Source organism: Odontesthes bonariensis, chromosome 4, assembly GCF_027942865.1.
Source record: "Odontesthes bonariensis isolate fOdoBon6 chromosome 4, fOdoBon6.hap1, whole genome shotgun sequence".
Taxonomy (NCBI): domain Eukaryota; kingdom Metazoa; phylum Chordata; class Actinopteri; order Atheriniformes; family Atherinopsidae; genus Odontesthes; species Odontesthes bonariensis.
Genome location: NC_134509.1, coordinates 11868110 through 11884377, shown reverse-complemented (window position 1 = coordinate 11884377; position 16268 = coordinate 11868110). Strand labels below are relative to the sequence as shown.

Genomic DNA, 16268 nt, shown 5'->3' with positions numbered 1-16268 from the left:
GGAAGCTACCTCGCAGACAAATGGAACAAAATTGACGCGATTATCGCCTGTGGACAGTCAGTATCCCACTATTTCTCACGTCAGCTCCGTATTCTTTTCATCACTGATGAAATGAAATGAAACGTGTCCTCTTGTTTCTGTCTGCAACTGTCTTCTCAGGATGTTGGACTACATCGTTTCCGCGTTCGGAGTCAACTTTGGAGTCGGTCACGCGCTCAGGCCGATACGGCTGATCAGCAGGATACAGAGTAAGCTGATGTTTGAACATTAAGGGGTGTGGTGAGAGGATGAATGTCACCCTGCTGTCAGGGCTTCTTCTGAGTTTATCTTCAACAAAAACATTTGAAAATGTAGCTTTTTCTATCTGAATGTGAATGAAACCGTTTTAGACCAGGGTTTCGTTGATTGCTTTCAAAGTTTTCCTGATGGATGAATGGTTGTTTTTATCTCTAATTTAGATCAAATGATGATGGTCTGTTTCCTGAAAGTGAAAACTCTTTGATCTCATTCATTTGAACTCACTTAACCCTCATACCTGATTTAAAACACAACTTAATTTCTGAAAAGGGACATTTTTGTCCCCTTTTAAAATTACCTAAAAACATCACATGTTAATATTTTTTTGCGCTTTTTTTCCGTAGATATTTTATTCCACTTCAGTTCTGATCATAACTACCAAGTTTTTAATTATTTTCAAAAATTTAACCCTTTAAATACTGGTTTATATGGTGTAAACGCCAATTTCTGTAAAAAAAACCCAAAAAAAACTGCTATATTTTCAATATATAGAATGCAAAGTGGAATTATTGAGTAGGGATAATTATGGTCTGGGATATGTCAATGATCAGCAACAACATAAATTTTTAGGGATTTTAAATTTTTTTGCTGTCTAATTTAAAAAAAAAAAAACTCCTTCATTTCTGAAAAGGAACATTTTAGTTCCCTTTTAAAACGACCTAAAAACATCATATATTTTTTTTTTCATAAATCTTTTATTCCACTTCAGTTCTGATCATAACCACCAAGTTTTCAATTATATTAAAAAAATTTACCCTTTAGATGCCAATTTGAACTTTTTAGCCCAAATTTTAAGCCTTTAGGTGCCAGTATTTTCAATACAGGTCGTGGCAGGTCAAACAACGACTGAGATGATGCCAGTCTGTCACTAAAAGTAATATCTGGTGATGTGTTTCAGTCGTGAAGATCAAAGTTTAAAAGAAGGTGTGGCCACAATGTGTGAAAACCTGATTTATCCTCTTGTGTTCACCTGTGTAGGTTTTCGAGATCTGGTGTCCATACTCCTGGACTCTGTGCCCATGCTTGGAAATGTCCTCATCGTGTACCTGTTTGTGATTCACATCTTCGCTGTAATTGGAGTTCAGCTGTGGGGCGGGGAGCTGCGCAACCGCTGCTTTCTGGGAGAGGACATCCTCACGTAAGAACGTTTATTTGTTCCTTCTCTCACTGGGCTGCGTTGACAGTTAACTTTAAAAAATGAGACGTGATGAAACTGCGAGACCCGAAAAAGTTGGGACGCTGTGTGAAATGGAAACCGAACGCGATGAAAAACATCTCAGAAACCGTTGTGAATGAACACATGAACAACATTCGCTTATCTTGGATTTGATGGCTTTATAGGGGCAACAGACAGGGAGATCCAGTTGGTCCCGCCCTATTTGTGCTTGCTATTGAGCCCTTGGCTGAGGCCATTAGGAAAAATTCTAATATTAGCGGGTTTGAGATAGGTACGGACATACATAAGATTCCGCTTTTTGCTGACGATATCATTTTATTTTTAACCAATGCGGAATATTCTCTTTGTCGCCTTCAGGACTTATTGGGTAGATACAGTTCAATATCTGGGTACAAAGTTAATTTGGAAAAAAGTGAGGTTTTACCGATTTCTGTATTTGACCACAATAAAGTTAAAAATGTGTCTAATTTCAAGTGGTCTCCTGAGGGCTTCAAATATTTAGGAATATATGTGGATGGTAACCTCAAAAACCTCTTTAAACTAAATTTACCTAGCCTTCTTCGGAAGGTGACTGAGGATTTAGGAAAATGGATGGACTTACCACTCAAATTATTTGGTAGAAGATGAATATCCTTCCTAGGTTTCTATATGTGTTTCAATCACTCCCAATTCAAATACCAAACGCATTCTTTATATCTCTTAAAAAAACAATTAGGAAGTTTATCTGGCACGGTAAGCCACCAAGACTTAGCATGGATAAATTATCACTGCAATATGAGGATGGAGGTCTCAGGCTCCCTAATTTTCAAATCTCAGTTTAGGTTCTTGGCATAAAAGAGGAGATAAAACAAAAACAAATACGAGACGTTTTTGCATGAAATAAGCAAAAATAATCTGCCAATGGAACTATTGAAAATCGGCTTGTCAAGATTTCTTGAAATAAGATGTGATATTTAGGACGTGCTGGGCTCCGGGAGGCTGGTTCACCACTTCCCCTACCTGAAGAGGCAGCTGATGGTGCTGTACAGGTCCATAGAGGAGGCGTCCACACTCTGCTGGCTGATGCTGTTTTATATCTTCATCTTCGGGCAAGTAACACACGTTAAGCACAAAGGGTTCCTTGACGAGCGCCCGCTTATAACATTACACAGGCTCCCAGATGCGACTTGACTGACTCTCACTTGGATCTGTTGTCTTTTTGCAGTGTCGTGGGTATGTACCTGTTTGGCTGCAAGTTTGTGTACATTTCCCCAGATGGAGATCCCGCTGATGACAGAAAAAACTTTGATTCGCTGCTCTGGTCCATGGTGACAGTGTTCCAGGTTGGTTTTTGACCCTCTGATCATTCTTTGTCATATTTTCTGTATCAATCTTTGCATTTTTATCAACGTATCGATCCAGATTCTGACCCTGGAAGACTGGAATTTGGTGCTGTTCAACGCCATGGCTTCCACCTCCGCATGGGCGGCTCTCTGCTTCATTGCCCTCATCGTGATTGGGAAAAACGTTCTTCTCAATGTTATCGTGGGCATTGTGGTTAGGAATTTCCAGTCTCTGGTAGGGTCATGTTGAAACGCTCATCCAGCATGGCTTTTAAGTATAAATGACAGAAACACCTGCATAGACCTATGAAAAACTATTTTTTTTATGTTCTTTGTCTTAAAGCCCACTGTGATACCCACTGACAACACCACCCCCCCCTTCAACTACGCTGAATCCTGAAGATGTAAGTGTCCAAACTCCTCACAGAGGATTTTTAATGTCTCTTTCATTTCCCACTTGAATGTATTGCATCTAGATGCAGATCGGAGACTTCAAGGTGTAAAAGTAAATATGCATGTCATGTCATGTCATGTAAGCTTACTTTGGTTTTTCTGATGAGGTTTATTTTTGCACGGTGCACCGAATGTGAAGAGAAGAGGCTGCAAAACAGGAAGTAGATGCACTTAATCCTTGTTCAGATACTGTAGAGTTTATAGTTTGAAAGTCTGAGGTTGAAGATACAGATGCTGCACAGGACAAAGGGTGTGGCGGAAAGAGAAAGTTATGAACAAAGATGTCTAAGAAAACAAGCGGATAAAAACCCTCAGGTGACACCAGAGACTTCCATGAAGACCTCGTGGCAACAGGCGCTGTACAGGCCACAAGCACAACTAAAATGGTCTCCAATGTGCAGAGCACATCTGGAAAGGCTCCAGAAGCCTTGGGATCATGTTCTGTGAGGCAGCGAAACCAAACTGGAACTTTTTACTGTGCTCCTAAAAGGTGAGGTGGCTGGAACGCTGTATTTTCCCACACATACACCTTTGTTCATGTTGTTCCAGGGCCCAACAACTTCCACTCAAAGCGACCCTACCAACATTGCTGGGGAAGCCTCTGCGCCGACCCGTTCGAACTGGAGCGACGTGAGTTTGTGAGAGTAAAGAGTTAAAGTCTTTAAGCTCAAGGGAAGATTTTCCAAGATTTCACAAATGATAAAGCGACATGATGGAAGCCGCTCCGGGGTTTAAAGAAGTAGTGCAACATTTTGCTGCACTGGAAAAAATCAAAGTCTTACCAAGTATATTTGTCTCATTTCTAGTCCAAATATCTCATTACACTTGATATAAGACACAACTGCCTAACAAGTACTATTTCAGCCAGATATAGGGACTTGTTCGAAGACAATACATCTGGAATATTTTGTTAAATGAAAAAGTCTTGAAAACAAATTGTTTTGAGTCACATATGATATGAAACAAGCTTTTTTTGACATTTGAAGAGGTTTTTAAGCTAATTTCAAGATCACTTTTATCTCAAAAGTCCTAAATATCACATCTTATTTCAAGAAATCTTGACAAGCCGATTTTCAATAGTTCCATTGGTAGATTTTTTTGCTTATTTCAAGCAAAAACGTGTTGTATTTGTTGTTTTTTTACTTATATTTGGAGGGGCATTTTTTCCAGTGTGGTGGTCATTTACCGCCTTTAATACAAGTGCCTTTAGGAGAAGCAGAAATGTAGTTGCTTGTACTTTTTGTAGTTTTTTTTTTTGGCTTTTTCATCATGTGTAACTGCTGAACACCCACAGGCACGTTTGATCCGAAGAGTGCTGCCCTGGTGCAAAGAGCGCGAAGACTGGACGTTCTACCTGGTTCCTCCAGAAAACAAGCAAGTGTCCCACACTAACACGCAGGATTTTACAACTCGAGCTGTTATTTGCAGTTTAATGTGAACTCTGCACTTTTTTTTAATTGTTGTGTTTTCAGAAATCTCGCTCACCTGAAATTGTGAGATGTTTTTCGTCTTGTTTTGGCCTGCTGTGTTTTGTTCTTTCAGGCCGCTGTGTTAGCTGTTGTCACTTTTGTCTTCGGGCACTGTCTGCTCAGGTTTCTTGTATTACCGTTTATTTTGCGCATCTGATTTGGTGTATTTTTTACCATTCACTGGAGACAATCTAAATCTTACCAAGTATATTTGTCTCATTTCTAGTCAAAATATCTCATTACACTTAAAGTGATGGTTCGGAGTAGATTCACCCTAGGGTCATTTGCACCGTGTCATCCAGCCAAGTAGCCCACCCAAAGTTTTTTCGATCTTGGCTGACCATCAGCTGAGTTACTGAGTTATCCCGAATAGCTTAGTACAAGCGCTAACGGACCCTGGCAGTATCTCCAAAATTACCACACTAAAATCACATGCCATGACACCAAACTTCTACAGTAGTACAAATATGGTCTGTACTCACAGAACGATGCATTTGGAAGTTTGTACATAGTCCAGGAGTTTATTATTATCAACACAAGCCTAATAGCTTCTCTGCTGCTAAAGCTGCGTCGACGTCACTTCCTTGATCTGGGAGCTTCAAAGTAAGATGAGGGTTGATCTACTACTATAGACAGCAAAGCAAGGCTGCTCAATTTCTCCATTGATAAAATAAATTCACAACTCTACAACATAAAAATTCATCTAGAATACAGCATATACTTTGCAGCGCGTTTGCAGCGCGTTTGCACGTGTCGGCCACCGTACAAAAGTCCTAAATATCACATCTTATTTCAAGAAATCTTGACAAGCCGATTTTCACTAGTTTCATTGGCAGATTTTTTTGCTTATTTCAAGCAAAAACGTCTTTTATTTGTTGTTTTTTTACTTATTTTGGAGGAGCGTTTTTTTCCAGTGTTCCCACACAGCTAAAATCAAAATGGGTCATCCAAAGCATTTAATCAATTTTGCGGGGACACATATTTCACTTTAATGCCCTTCTTTTTTCTTTGTATCTTTAACCGATTACAGCTGGTTTGACTCTAGTGTGTGTGTGCGTGTGTGTGAGTTCAGATTCCGCACATTTTGCAAGAAGTTGACCGATGACACAAGGTTTGACATTGGGATCCTGTTGGTCATCCTGCTGTGTTGCTTCACTATCGCCTTTGAGAGACCCGGCATTTCCCCCAACAGCACGGTGAGATGAAGGGAATTCTCGAAAGCTGCAAAGAGCACACACGCTTCCAGTCTGACACACACAAACATGACGTGAAATAGACCGATCTGTTAGGAATTTAATGGGACAAATGAGTTGTGAAAAATGAATGTTGTTATTTGTAAGACAAAAAGGTTGAAAATGAACCTCTTGTTTGACCCTTAGGAGCGATGGATACTGGACTCAGTGTGTCATTCCGGGACCTTTGTGTTCACTGTGGAGATGTTTTTGAAGGTAAAATTACTTTGTGTCATCTGAGTTCTGCTTTGAAATCAAAGCTTTCATTTGACTTGAGGAATGCTGTTGGGACTTTACGTGTCTTAAACATGACTGGATGGGTCCTTTCTCTAACACCAGGTAATGGCCAATGGCTTGATATTTGGAGAGGGAAGCTACATCAAGTGTTCCTGGAATATCCTGGATGGCAGTCTGGTGATCACGTCTTTGGTCAACATATGTATCACTGTTGTCACATCTGGAAAGGCTAAGAGGCTGAGCACCCTCAAGGTTATACGCCTGCTACGCGCTCTCCGCCCACTCAGGTACGTTATAAATCTGTTTGCTTTCTATTTGTGTGGCATCATGTCACCAATCTGCCGACATATTTCTGCTACACTGGAAAAAATCTAAATCTTACCAAGTATATTTGTCTCATTGGGTATCTCATTACACTTAATGAGACACAACTGCCTAACAAGTACTATTTCAGCCAGATATAGGGACTTGTTTGAAGACAATACATCTTGAATATCTTGTTAAGTGAAAAAGTCTTGAAAACAAATTGTTTTGAGTCATATTTCACATGAAACAAGCTTTTTTTGTTTTTTTTTTACTTATTTTTGGAGGGGCATTTTTTGCAGTGCACTGACTCCAACAAACATCTTTGCTTCATTTTGTGTGCTCCAGGATGATCAAGAAGACTTCGAGACTGAAGCTGGCTGTGGAGGCTCTGATGGCCTCTGTGAAACCCGTGGCCAACATCCTTCTCATTTGCGGCGTCTTCTTCTTCTTCTTCTACGGCACACTTGGAGTTCAGGTGAGGAGCACGCACAGCTTCTTTCTGCCCTTCAGGACTGTACCACTCCTGGGCATTGACAGTGTAACAGCCAACCAGCTTTGAAGTAGAAGAGAGGAGATGAGGGCACTCACTGTCTCTTGTCTTTCACCCAAACCTCAGTTGTTCAAGGGGAAGTTCTTTCACTGCGTGGGTGAGGACGTCACCGACATCGTGAGCAAGTCTGAGTGCCTGGCGGCCGACTATCACTGGGTGCAAAAGAACTACAATTTTGACAACATCCTACAGGTAGGAACTTACACCCTCAAAGAAAGAGGACGCAGGTTAGCATTCATGTCATTCCTTGATACAGTAAAGCCGGATTGTAACTGCGTGATGTGTAGGAGGGTAAGTAAGTTGGCACATGCCACACAGGCTACACTTAGCCTGTTAGACTTGTTAGACAAGGTTAGACTATTGCAATGCTCTTTATGTGGGCGTCTCCCAGTCTTCTCTCAGTGGCCTTCAGCTGGTGCAGAACGCTGCTGCCCGTCTTTTTAACCAACACCAACAGACGTGTGCACATCACTCCTGTTCTTAACTCCCTCCATTGGCTTCCTGTCCTTTATAGAACTGATTTTAGGCTATGTACACACGTAGCCGGGTATTTTTAAAACCGAATATTTCTCCCCCTCCGTTTATAAAATAATTTGTATCCACATTACCTCGTTTTCGAAAAAAACACCTTCCACACATAACCGAACATCTGCGTTTTCACCTGTCTTGACAACCCAAATGCATTTGCTGTTTTGCGCAATCTGCCCTCGTCAGCTAAATAATAAAGTGTGCACGCAACTTTTTTGAGCACACTGACAGGTGATCGCATGACAGTGGACTGCCCCTCGATATGAGGACGGAATAATTCCGACAGCGACAGGAGTGAGGACAGGGACATGCGAAATTGCCACGCCATTCCTCTGGGAGTACGACTTGGGCGTGTAAAATCAAGGCAGTAAACAGCGCCTGCACAATAATAACCACCACAGTTCTCAAGGCATCCATGCTTCTTCAGTAAACAAAGGTCGCACTTTAGACTTTAAAGCAGATTTGTTGTTGTTTTGGCGCATATTGTGACGTTCGAAAACGCAAAACTCCGGTTATCTCTGTCTACACGCAGCTGCATAAACGGAGTTTTCAAAAATCTTCACTTTGCCCGGAGTTTTTAAAAACATTCATTTACGATGCGTTTTCATGCGTTTTCATGTGGATGACAGGTCCAAACGTAGAAAAATATATTCGTTTTAGCAGATACCCGGCTACGTGTGGATGGGGCCTTAAACTTTTAATGTTTGTTTTTAAAGCTCTTAGCGCCCTCGCCCCATCGTATTTATCTGAGCTTTTAACAGTCCTGGTAGAGCTCTGAGGTCAACAGATCAGTTTCTGCTGGAAGTGCCCAGGTCAGAACACAAACCCTGGGGTGACCGAGCCTTTTCCCAAAGCTGCCCCCAGGCTCTGGAATAAGCCCCCCGTCCAGCTGCGTCTTATTTCTGACCTGGGCCTCTTCACATCTGGGCTAAAAACCTACTTATTTAGGATTGCTTTTAATACCCAGTAGTATGATGACACTTTTATCTTATGTTATCTTATTTGATTTTGTTGTATTTTATTGCTTGAACTAGTGAAAATCGGCTTGAAAAGGGAAAAAAAAAGCTTGTTTCATGTGAAATGTGACTCAAAACAAGATGTTTTCAAGACTTTTTCATTTAACAAGATATTCAAGATGTATTGTATTAAAACAAGTCCCTACATCTGGCTGAAATGGTACTTGTTCGGCAGTTGTGTCTTATATTAAGTGTAATAAGATACCCAATGAGACAAATATACTTAGTAAGATTTAGATTTTTTCCAGTCCTGAAGGTTTCAGACAAGCTGAAAAAACTGCTTTCCTTTTCTGAATACCAGCTCCTGTAAACTCAGGGTGTGCTGCTTGATCTCTCTGTTCAGGCTCTGATGTCCCTGTTTGTGATGTACTCCAAGAATGGCTGGGTGAATCTCATGTACGATGGGCTGGATGCTGTCGCAGTCGACATACAGGTTCGGTGTTTTTTTTTCTTTCAAGCGACATGTTATGTTTGGACACTGTTATGTGCAGTTTGAGATAAACGGACACATCAGATTTGAGTTTTGCTCCCTTTTCAGCCTGTAAGGAACTACAACGAGTTGGCCCTGGCTTATTTCGTCGTCTTCGTGAGCTTCTTTCTCCTCGACATGTTCATCAGTATCATTGCGGAGACCTTCTGCCAGTGTCAGCAGATGCAGCAACTTGAAGTTGAAGAAAGCGGGCGACAAGTGCACTCACTTCCGAGCAATCGTAAGGGGAATGAAGGGGGTGTGTGTGTGTGTGGGGGGGGGGGGGGTTTCAAAGTGGGGGCCGCCAGGGGGCGCTAGGGGGGCCTCAGAAAATTGGAGTGAAGATAAGAAAAAAATGCAAAAATAGAATTCAATTTTTTTTAAACATCATTATAAAAAATTGTCACATTTTTTTAATCAGTATTGTAAAATACAATTTATAATAATATATCATATCGAAATGTTATTTGCCATGCTTGTCTTTCTGATTGGCTGCCAGTCAAAACATCGTAGACCTGGCGGTTTGCGCCTGTTCTCAAGCTGCTCTGCTCCTCAAGCTAGCGTGTAGCTAGCTTAGCCAAAATGGACAGATTTTTGACTTGGAAGAGACTGAAAGAACTGGCCGACTAAAATCAGAAAGTATGAGGCAGCATACATTAAGTTTGGCTTTACAGCCCTACAGAAAAATGGCCACGATTGCCCGAAATGCGTCCTCTGTCTGGAGACCCTCTCAAATGAGTGTTCAAAACCTTCGAAACTTCAGCGTCACTTGATACAAAAACATCCGTCCGAAAAAACGGTTGACTTCTTCAGACGTAAAGAAGAGCATTTAGTCAGGCTGCATTCACACAGCGAGCTACTGTCCGTGAAGAAAAGAAAGAAAATACGTTCTAAAAGTTGATGTTTCTTTACATATTTTGTAGCATTGTCTGTGGTTTGCAAAGGGGGTCCCTGGCCAGAAGCTAATACTGTTTGGGGGGCGTTGGCATGGAAAAGTTTGAAAACCACTGGGTTAGGGCACGCAAACAGCTGATTTTATGATGTTTTCTATTGATTATAGCACCTCTGAAAGTTACATTGATTCTGTTTGTGTATATGGAAATATAGTTGTGCCTGTGTGTCTTTTGTGTTTTAGAACAGGAGCTGGAGCCGTTCTATGTGAACTATTCCACCGTACGGCGCTTTATATACAAAGTGTGTTCCACTAGAGCCTTTGACCTGTTCGTTCCTGCATTGATAATCATCAATGTCGGGATAATGTCTTTTGAGCACTATGGTCAGCCACAGGTAACGCGTGCTCACACACACACCGCTGATGGTGATGAAAGCTCCAGCCTTTTCAGGTGAAGGTTATAACCCTGTTTGTACACGTGTGTGTTCTTTAGTATTTGACACAAATTTCAGATTATAGCTTCTACGTTTTCACCCTCCTCCTGATTGGTGAAATGGTGCTGAAGCTGATAGCTTTTGGCCCCGTTACATTTCTAAAGAACAGGTAACACATTGGAATGAGGGAGAATTGTTGTTCCTCTGCGTCTTTTTTGTTGCATTTTAAGACCCCGACATCATGTGTGTGTGCCCTTATGCATGCCTGTGTTTAGCTGTAACTTGCTGGACATCGCTATCGTGATAGTTTCCGTTGTCAGCATCCTTCTCGGCATTATGGGGATGAGACGTATGATTCCCTTCACTCCCAGCACCCTGAGAGTCTTCAGAATCTCCAAAGTTGCACAAGGTAGACAAACAAACACACACAAAAACAAACATTTTGAAATCTTTCATGATAAAGGTGTGTACGCACACAAATGAGAGAATTTTCCTCAACAATCCCTGTCTCTCATCAGTGCTGAGGACCAAGAGGTTAAGAGTTCTGATAAAAACCGTCATCAAGACACTGTCTCGGGTAAACACACACACACTGTTTGTTAAGGTTCCGGCAGTAAAGTGGACATGAATTAATCGCATAGCATTTATCCTATTCAAAGCTCGAGTAAAGCCATAAAAGAACTGTGTTTTAAGTGTGCCACAACTCATAATATAAGTTAGCAACCATTCGGTTAAACGGAACTATAAAAAGGATTGCTTGGTATCAAATTAAGTGTTAAAACCTGAGAGAATGAGTTGGGTTCTCTGCTGTTTGTTTGGGCCATTTTCCAGCTGTGGACACATTTATCCAGCACAGTAACCTCTAACAGCACATGTTAGAGTGAACATGAGTGTGCACTGCAGACAAGTGCAGTACCAGATGTTGGCAGGAGAAAGTGTGAAGAAAGCCACAGTAATGACCCAGTAATCTTGAATTAGTGGATGTGCTTGGTTTGGTCTTTCTGGCCTGCAACATGGTCAAGAAAAAGACAGTTTTATGAAAAAGGCCCAGCACAGCGGTGGCGTTGTGGGGAGACTGAAGGCTGTTCCGTCACTAAAAACTAAACTGCCAGTGGGGATTAAACTTTCAACAAATGGAGACATTTTTAAATCCAGGTTAAAAACATTTCTGTTCTCATGTGTCTATGCATGAAATCTGCACGATATCTTTGAACTTATCTGGAATGATCGTGCCATGTCCGCTTTATTCATTTTGATTGGACAAGATTAGAAGCGTTAAAAATCGAGTCCCTTCACATGTTTTCAGACTTTAAGGCAGAATAAGTGGTAATCATTTTCAGATCCTACTCTGTAGGAGTGGGTGAGTAGTCACAGAACCACATGGCTTATCAAAGTGTCACAGCAGTTACACTGGAAAAAATGCCCCTCCAAAAATAAGTAAAAAAACAACAAATACAAGACGTTTTTGCTTGAAATAAGCAAAAAAATCTACCAATGGAACTCATGAAAATCGGCTTGTCAAGATTTCTTGAAATAAGATGTGATATTTGGAACTTTTGAGATAAAAGTGATCTTGAAATTAACTTAAAAACCTCTTCAAATGTCAAAAAAAGCTTGTTTCATATGAAATCCGACTCAAAACAATTTGTTTTCAAGACTTTTTCATTTAACAAAATATTCCAGATGTATTGTCTTCAAACAAGTCCCTATATCTGGCTGAAATAGTACTTGTTAGGCAGTTGTGTCTTATATCAAGTGTAATGAGATATTCTGACTAGAAATGAGACAAATATACTTGGTAAGATTTTGATTTTTTTCCAGTGTATGATCTGCGGCACATTTAAGCACCTAATTCTGCACCCTTAGCGTGGCTCAGTTTCCACAGTTTAGTTGACCCCTTCGCATGATCAGACTGAATCCAGACCTCTTTTCCAAAAAAAGGATGCAGATCGTGCTGTTCTATCTGATTTCAGACAGAACTGTTGTCCGTTCCACTCGGTTTCCAGCATCGTTCAGATTTTTCTGTACATAGTAAAGCTGTACATTTAGTGCATTTGTCCTTCTGAACTCTTTGCAACCAAGAATGATAAAATGTAAGCGCTGTGACAGAGAATTTACGGAGGATTTAATGCAAGCTTTTTTTTCCAGGTTGGAAACATCTGTCTGCTCTTCATGTTCTTCTCTTTCATCTTTTCCACGCTGGGGGTGGAGCTCTTTGGCAACTTAGGTGAGTCCCAGTAGCATGACAAGCATAAAAACACAAACCTTCTGCAAAGGAACATGGTCGGATAGATGATTTTGTATTTGCATTGCAAATATTCTCCAGTATTGTGGAGAAGAGCTTTAAAGAGTAGCCAAACACCTTAGTCAAACTAGATCTTCTTTTAAGCAGTTTTGTTGTGCCAAATCATTCATATCATTCAGTGGAGTTGAATTAAAGGCCTGTTCCCGTGGAAGATCACAGTTCTTTAAGATCTAAACTCTGCCTCAAATGCATTACTCAAATATGTCAACAGCGCAGAAACGTTAACATCTGCACATCTGCTTTGTTTGCCCCTGTTGATCAGTGTGTACTCCTGATTACCCGTGCCTGGGGTTGCATCGGCACAGCAACTTCAGGAACTTTCCGATGGCTATGTTCACGCTCTACAGAGTCTGCACCGGAGACAACTGGAGTGGCATCTTGAAGGTATGAGCGCACACGCACTCCAAACCCTGACAACCTGCCATATATCGTGACTGAAAACAAACACTGGATCATAGCTGATCATGTCCAAGTTACCTGCTGGCCAATTGCTGAACATCTGGCTCTGTGCCTTGCAGGACACAATGAGGGAATGTCGCCCTGATGACATCAGCTGTGTGAGCTACCTCTTCTGGGTCTCACCAATTTACTTTGCCAGCTTTGTCATTGTGGCCCAGTTTGTGCTGGGGAACCTGGTGGTGGCCTCCATCATGCAAGCGCTCAAGGAGAGCAGAGAGGTATAACTGCAACGAATGCAAAACAGCAGTGATGCTTTTACGACTGATTTTATTTTTAGCAAACCTGGAACTTTCGTTTTTTTAGGAGGTCTTCTCGGAGAATAATGGTAGGTAGACTGGAGAGATCAGGCCAACTGAACATGAAAGATGGACTTTAATTGAGATTTTCTGTCAAGAATTTACTCTAAAAATCAAAATATGCTTACAAACTACAATCATGAAAGTACAATCACATCAGTCTCTCAGCTCTTGGTACTTTTTCCTTAAGTAGTTCCAAATTTAACAAATCACCACCTCTCATCGCAACCTCAGGTACAGCAAAGGTTAGAAAATATTTACTGACATTAAAGTGCACATCAGGATTATTCTGACACAGTCTTAGGGTCAAAATCAAATAGTGATCCTTCTTGGCAGGAGAAACCTTTGTCAGTCTGAACAATCTAAACTGAAATGTTCGAAAAGATGTTACGAGTTTGTTGATCCTAGAGACAGATTTTGGTTTATTTTTAGTGGTGAAATTCATTGAGGCGACTCTGTAAACCTCAGCCACATTGTCAAAACATGCTGAAGATACATACAAAAGCTTTAATTCTCATCCTTGGAACCTTACCAAGGTTGGGCGCTGTTGCTTCGGCTGCTCTGCTAGGGGAGGGGCTCGGTGGCGAACCTTTGGCCGCTCTGGTGGGGGGTTTATGGGGGACAAAAAGCGATTGGGCTGGGGGGTAGATCTGAGCCTAGCGTTGACCCGCTCCATCATCTAAATTACCAATATGTCTGAATACAGACGGTGGAAAAATGTCAGTCTTAGTTTTACTGGACCTCAGTGCTGCATTTGATACAGTTGACCACAATATACTACTGAAACGACTGGAAAACTGGACGGGTCTTTCCGGAACTGTACTAAACTGGTTCAAAAACATACTTGGAGAACAGGAAGTACTTTGTGTCAATAGGTAACTTTACATCTGAGCACACAAGAGTCACATGTGGAGTTCCCCAAGGTTCCATCCTGGGACCTCTTCTGTTTAATGCTCCCACTGGCACAGATTATAAAAAACAACAGAATAAACTACCATAGCTATGCAGATGACACGCAGATATATATTACAATGTCACCAGGAGACCGAGGCCCTGGTAAATGCATTGAGGAGATTAATGACTGGATGTGCCACAATTTTCTCCAGCTAAACAAAAACAAAACTGAGGTAATTGTCTTTGGAGCCAAAGAGAAACGATTACAGGTCACCACAGAACTTCAATCTATACACCTAGAAACTACCAACCAGGCCAGAAATCTGGGTGTAGTGATGGACTCAGACCTAAATTTGGAAAAACACATTAAGGCAATAACAAAGTCAGCCTACTATCACCTTAAGAATATATCAAGGTTAAAGGATCTGATGTGTCAGCAGGACCTGGAAAAACTAGTCCATGCATTCATCTTTAGTCGGCTTGATTACTGTAACAGCATCTTTACAGGTCTACCTAAAAAGTCCGTTAGACAACTGCAGCTTATCCAGAACTCTGCTGCTTGAGTCCTCACTAAGACCAAAAAAGTGGAGCACATCAGTCCAGCTCTGAGGTCTTTACACTGGCTGCCTGTCCATCAGAGGATAGACTTTAAAGTTCTGATGCTGGTCTATAAAGCTCTGAATGGTCTAGGACCAAAATACATCAGTGACCTCCTGACCCAGTATGAACCTTCCAGACCCCTCAGGTCATCTGGATCCGGTCTTTTATCATTTCCCAGAGTCAGAACCAGACATGGAGAAGCTGCATTCAGCTACTATGCTCCACATGTCTGGAACAAACTCCCAGAAAGACTCAGATCAGCTGAAACGCTCAGTGTATTTAAGTCCAGGTTGAAGACACACCTATTTTCAGCTGCATTTGAATAAAGCTCAAAACTTAATCACATTTTAACTACTGATTTTATATTGTTCTTATTTCTTTCTTTTTGTTTACAATTTAAATCATGCTTTTTATTTCTCTGATTTTATCTATTTTTTATTTTTTATTATTTTATTATTTCTTTTTAATGCCTTCTTGTGATTTTATATAGCTGTGAAGCACTTTGAATTGCATTGTGTATGAATTGTGCTATATAAATAAAATTGCCTTGCCTTGCCTTAGGACAACCATGAGAATCTGCGTTAGCAGCAGAGGACCTGTTAGAATAACTCCAACCGGGGCCACTCCAGGGGATCCATCAACACATGTGAAATCAACACATCAATATATATATATATGTCAGTAATAACTGTATAATAAATGTGTTATTAATAATAAAACTATGATTATATGTGCATGTTCAGGCTGGGTCCAGCATTCACCGTATGAAGTTTGGGAAAGATTGGATAATGTATGTGGGAGTTATAAGTGACTTCATTTTTTTGTGGCGAGTGATGGCGAGTCATCGAACTTTGAGGCGTCGCCACGCCAACGCCCTTTAAGTTTAAAAAAAGTTTCTTCATGATTCTTTCCCCCCCATGTCTTAAGAGTAACCTGGCCAAGTTTGAAGTCTGTAGCATTAAATCTTTAGGACGAGTTCGATCTTATGCAAGGCGTGGAATCGGTCAAAAATGGCACGAAAACTCACTTTCCATCCAAAATGGCCGCCTTCCTGTGGACGTGGTACCATGGGACCAAATTTGGGAAACAGTTTGGTTCCAGCAGACGCTGTGTCCTGTTTCCCCTGCAGACAACTTCAGTGCAACAGTGGCTATAAGGATCCTGCTTTTACCAGCAATGGAGTACGAGATGGGAACAATATTTCAGTCAAGTTACAGAAACAGGAACACTCAGGACACTTGTTAGTATTGGAAATTAATTCCACACCGTCACCGTCATGTCCTCCTTTTTGATTTTGAAACAGAATCCTTGTGTTGTTGTTATTAATTATGC

The 16268-nt window shown here is 41.1% G+C and overlaps 2 protein-coding genes across 2 annotated transcripts; both read left to right on the top strand.

Moving 5' to 3' along the window:
* Nucleotides 1-160: 160 nt before the first annotated feature.
* On the top strand, nucleotides 161-10632 carry LOC142378128 (voltage-dependent T-type calcium channel subunit alpha-1H-like). Its single transcript, XM_075462357.1, has 16 exons — nucleotides 161-248; nucleotides 1276-1435; nucleotides 1832-1841; nucleotides 2432-2562; nucleotides 2679-2796; nucleotides 2876-3031; nucleotides 4544-4623; nucleotides 5791-5914; nucleotides 6098-6166; nucleotides 6290-6474; nucleotides 6839-6968; nucleotides 7110-7235; nucleotides 8931-9020; nucleotides 9126-9297; nucleotides 10192-10343; nucleotides 10442-10632. The coding sequence occupies exons 1-16, from the start codon at nucleotides 161-163 to the stop codon at nucleotides 10553-10555; spliced, it is 1905 nt and encodes a 634-aa protein (XP_075318472.1). The 3' UTR covers nucleotides 10556-10632.
* On the top strand, nucleotides 10576-15575 carry LOC142379263 (voltage-dependent T-type calcium channel subunit alpha-1I-like). Its single transcript, XM_075464401.1, has 6 exons — nucleotides 10576-10791; nucleotides 10901-10959; nucleotides 12531-12609; nucleotides 12950-13071; nucleotides 13206-13364; nucleotides 15498-15575. The coding sequence occupies exons 1-6, from the start codon at nucleotides 10644-10646 to the stop codon at nucleotides 15519-15521; spliced, it is 591 nt and encodes a 196-aa protein (XP_075320516.1). The 5' UTR covers nucleotides 10576-10643; the 3' UTR covers nucleotides 15522-15575.
* The last annotated feature ends 693 nt before the right edge of the window (nucleotides 15576-16268 follow it).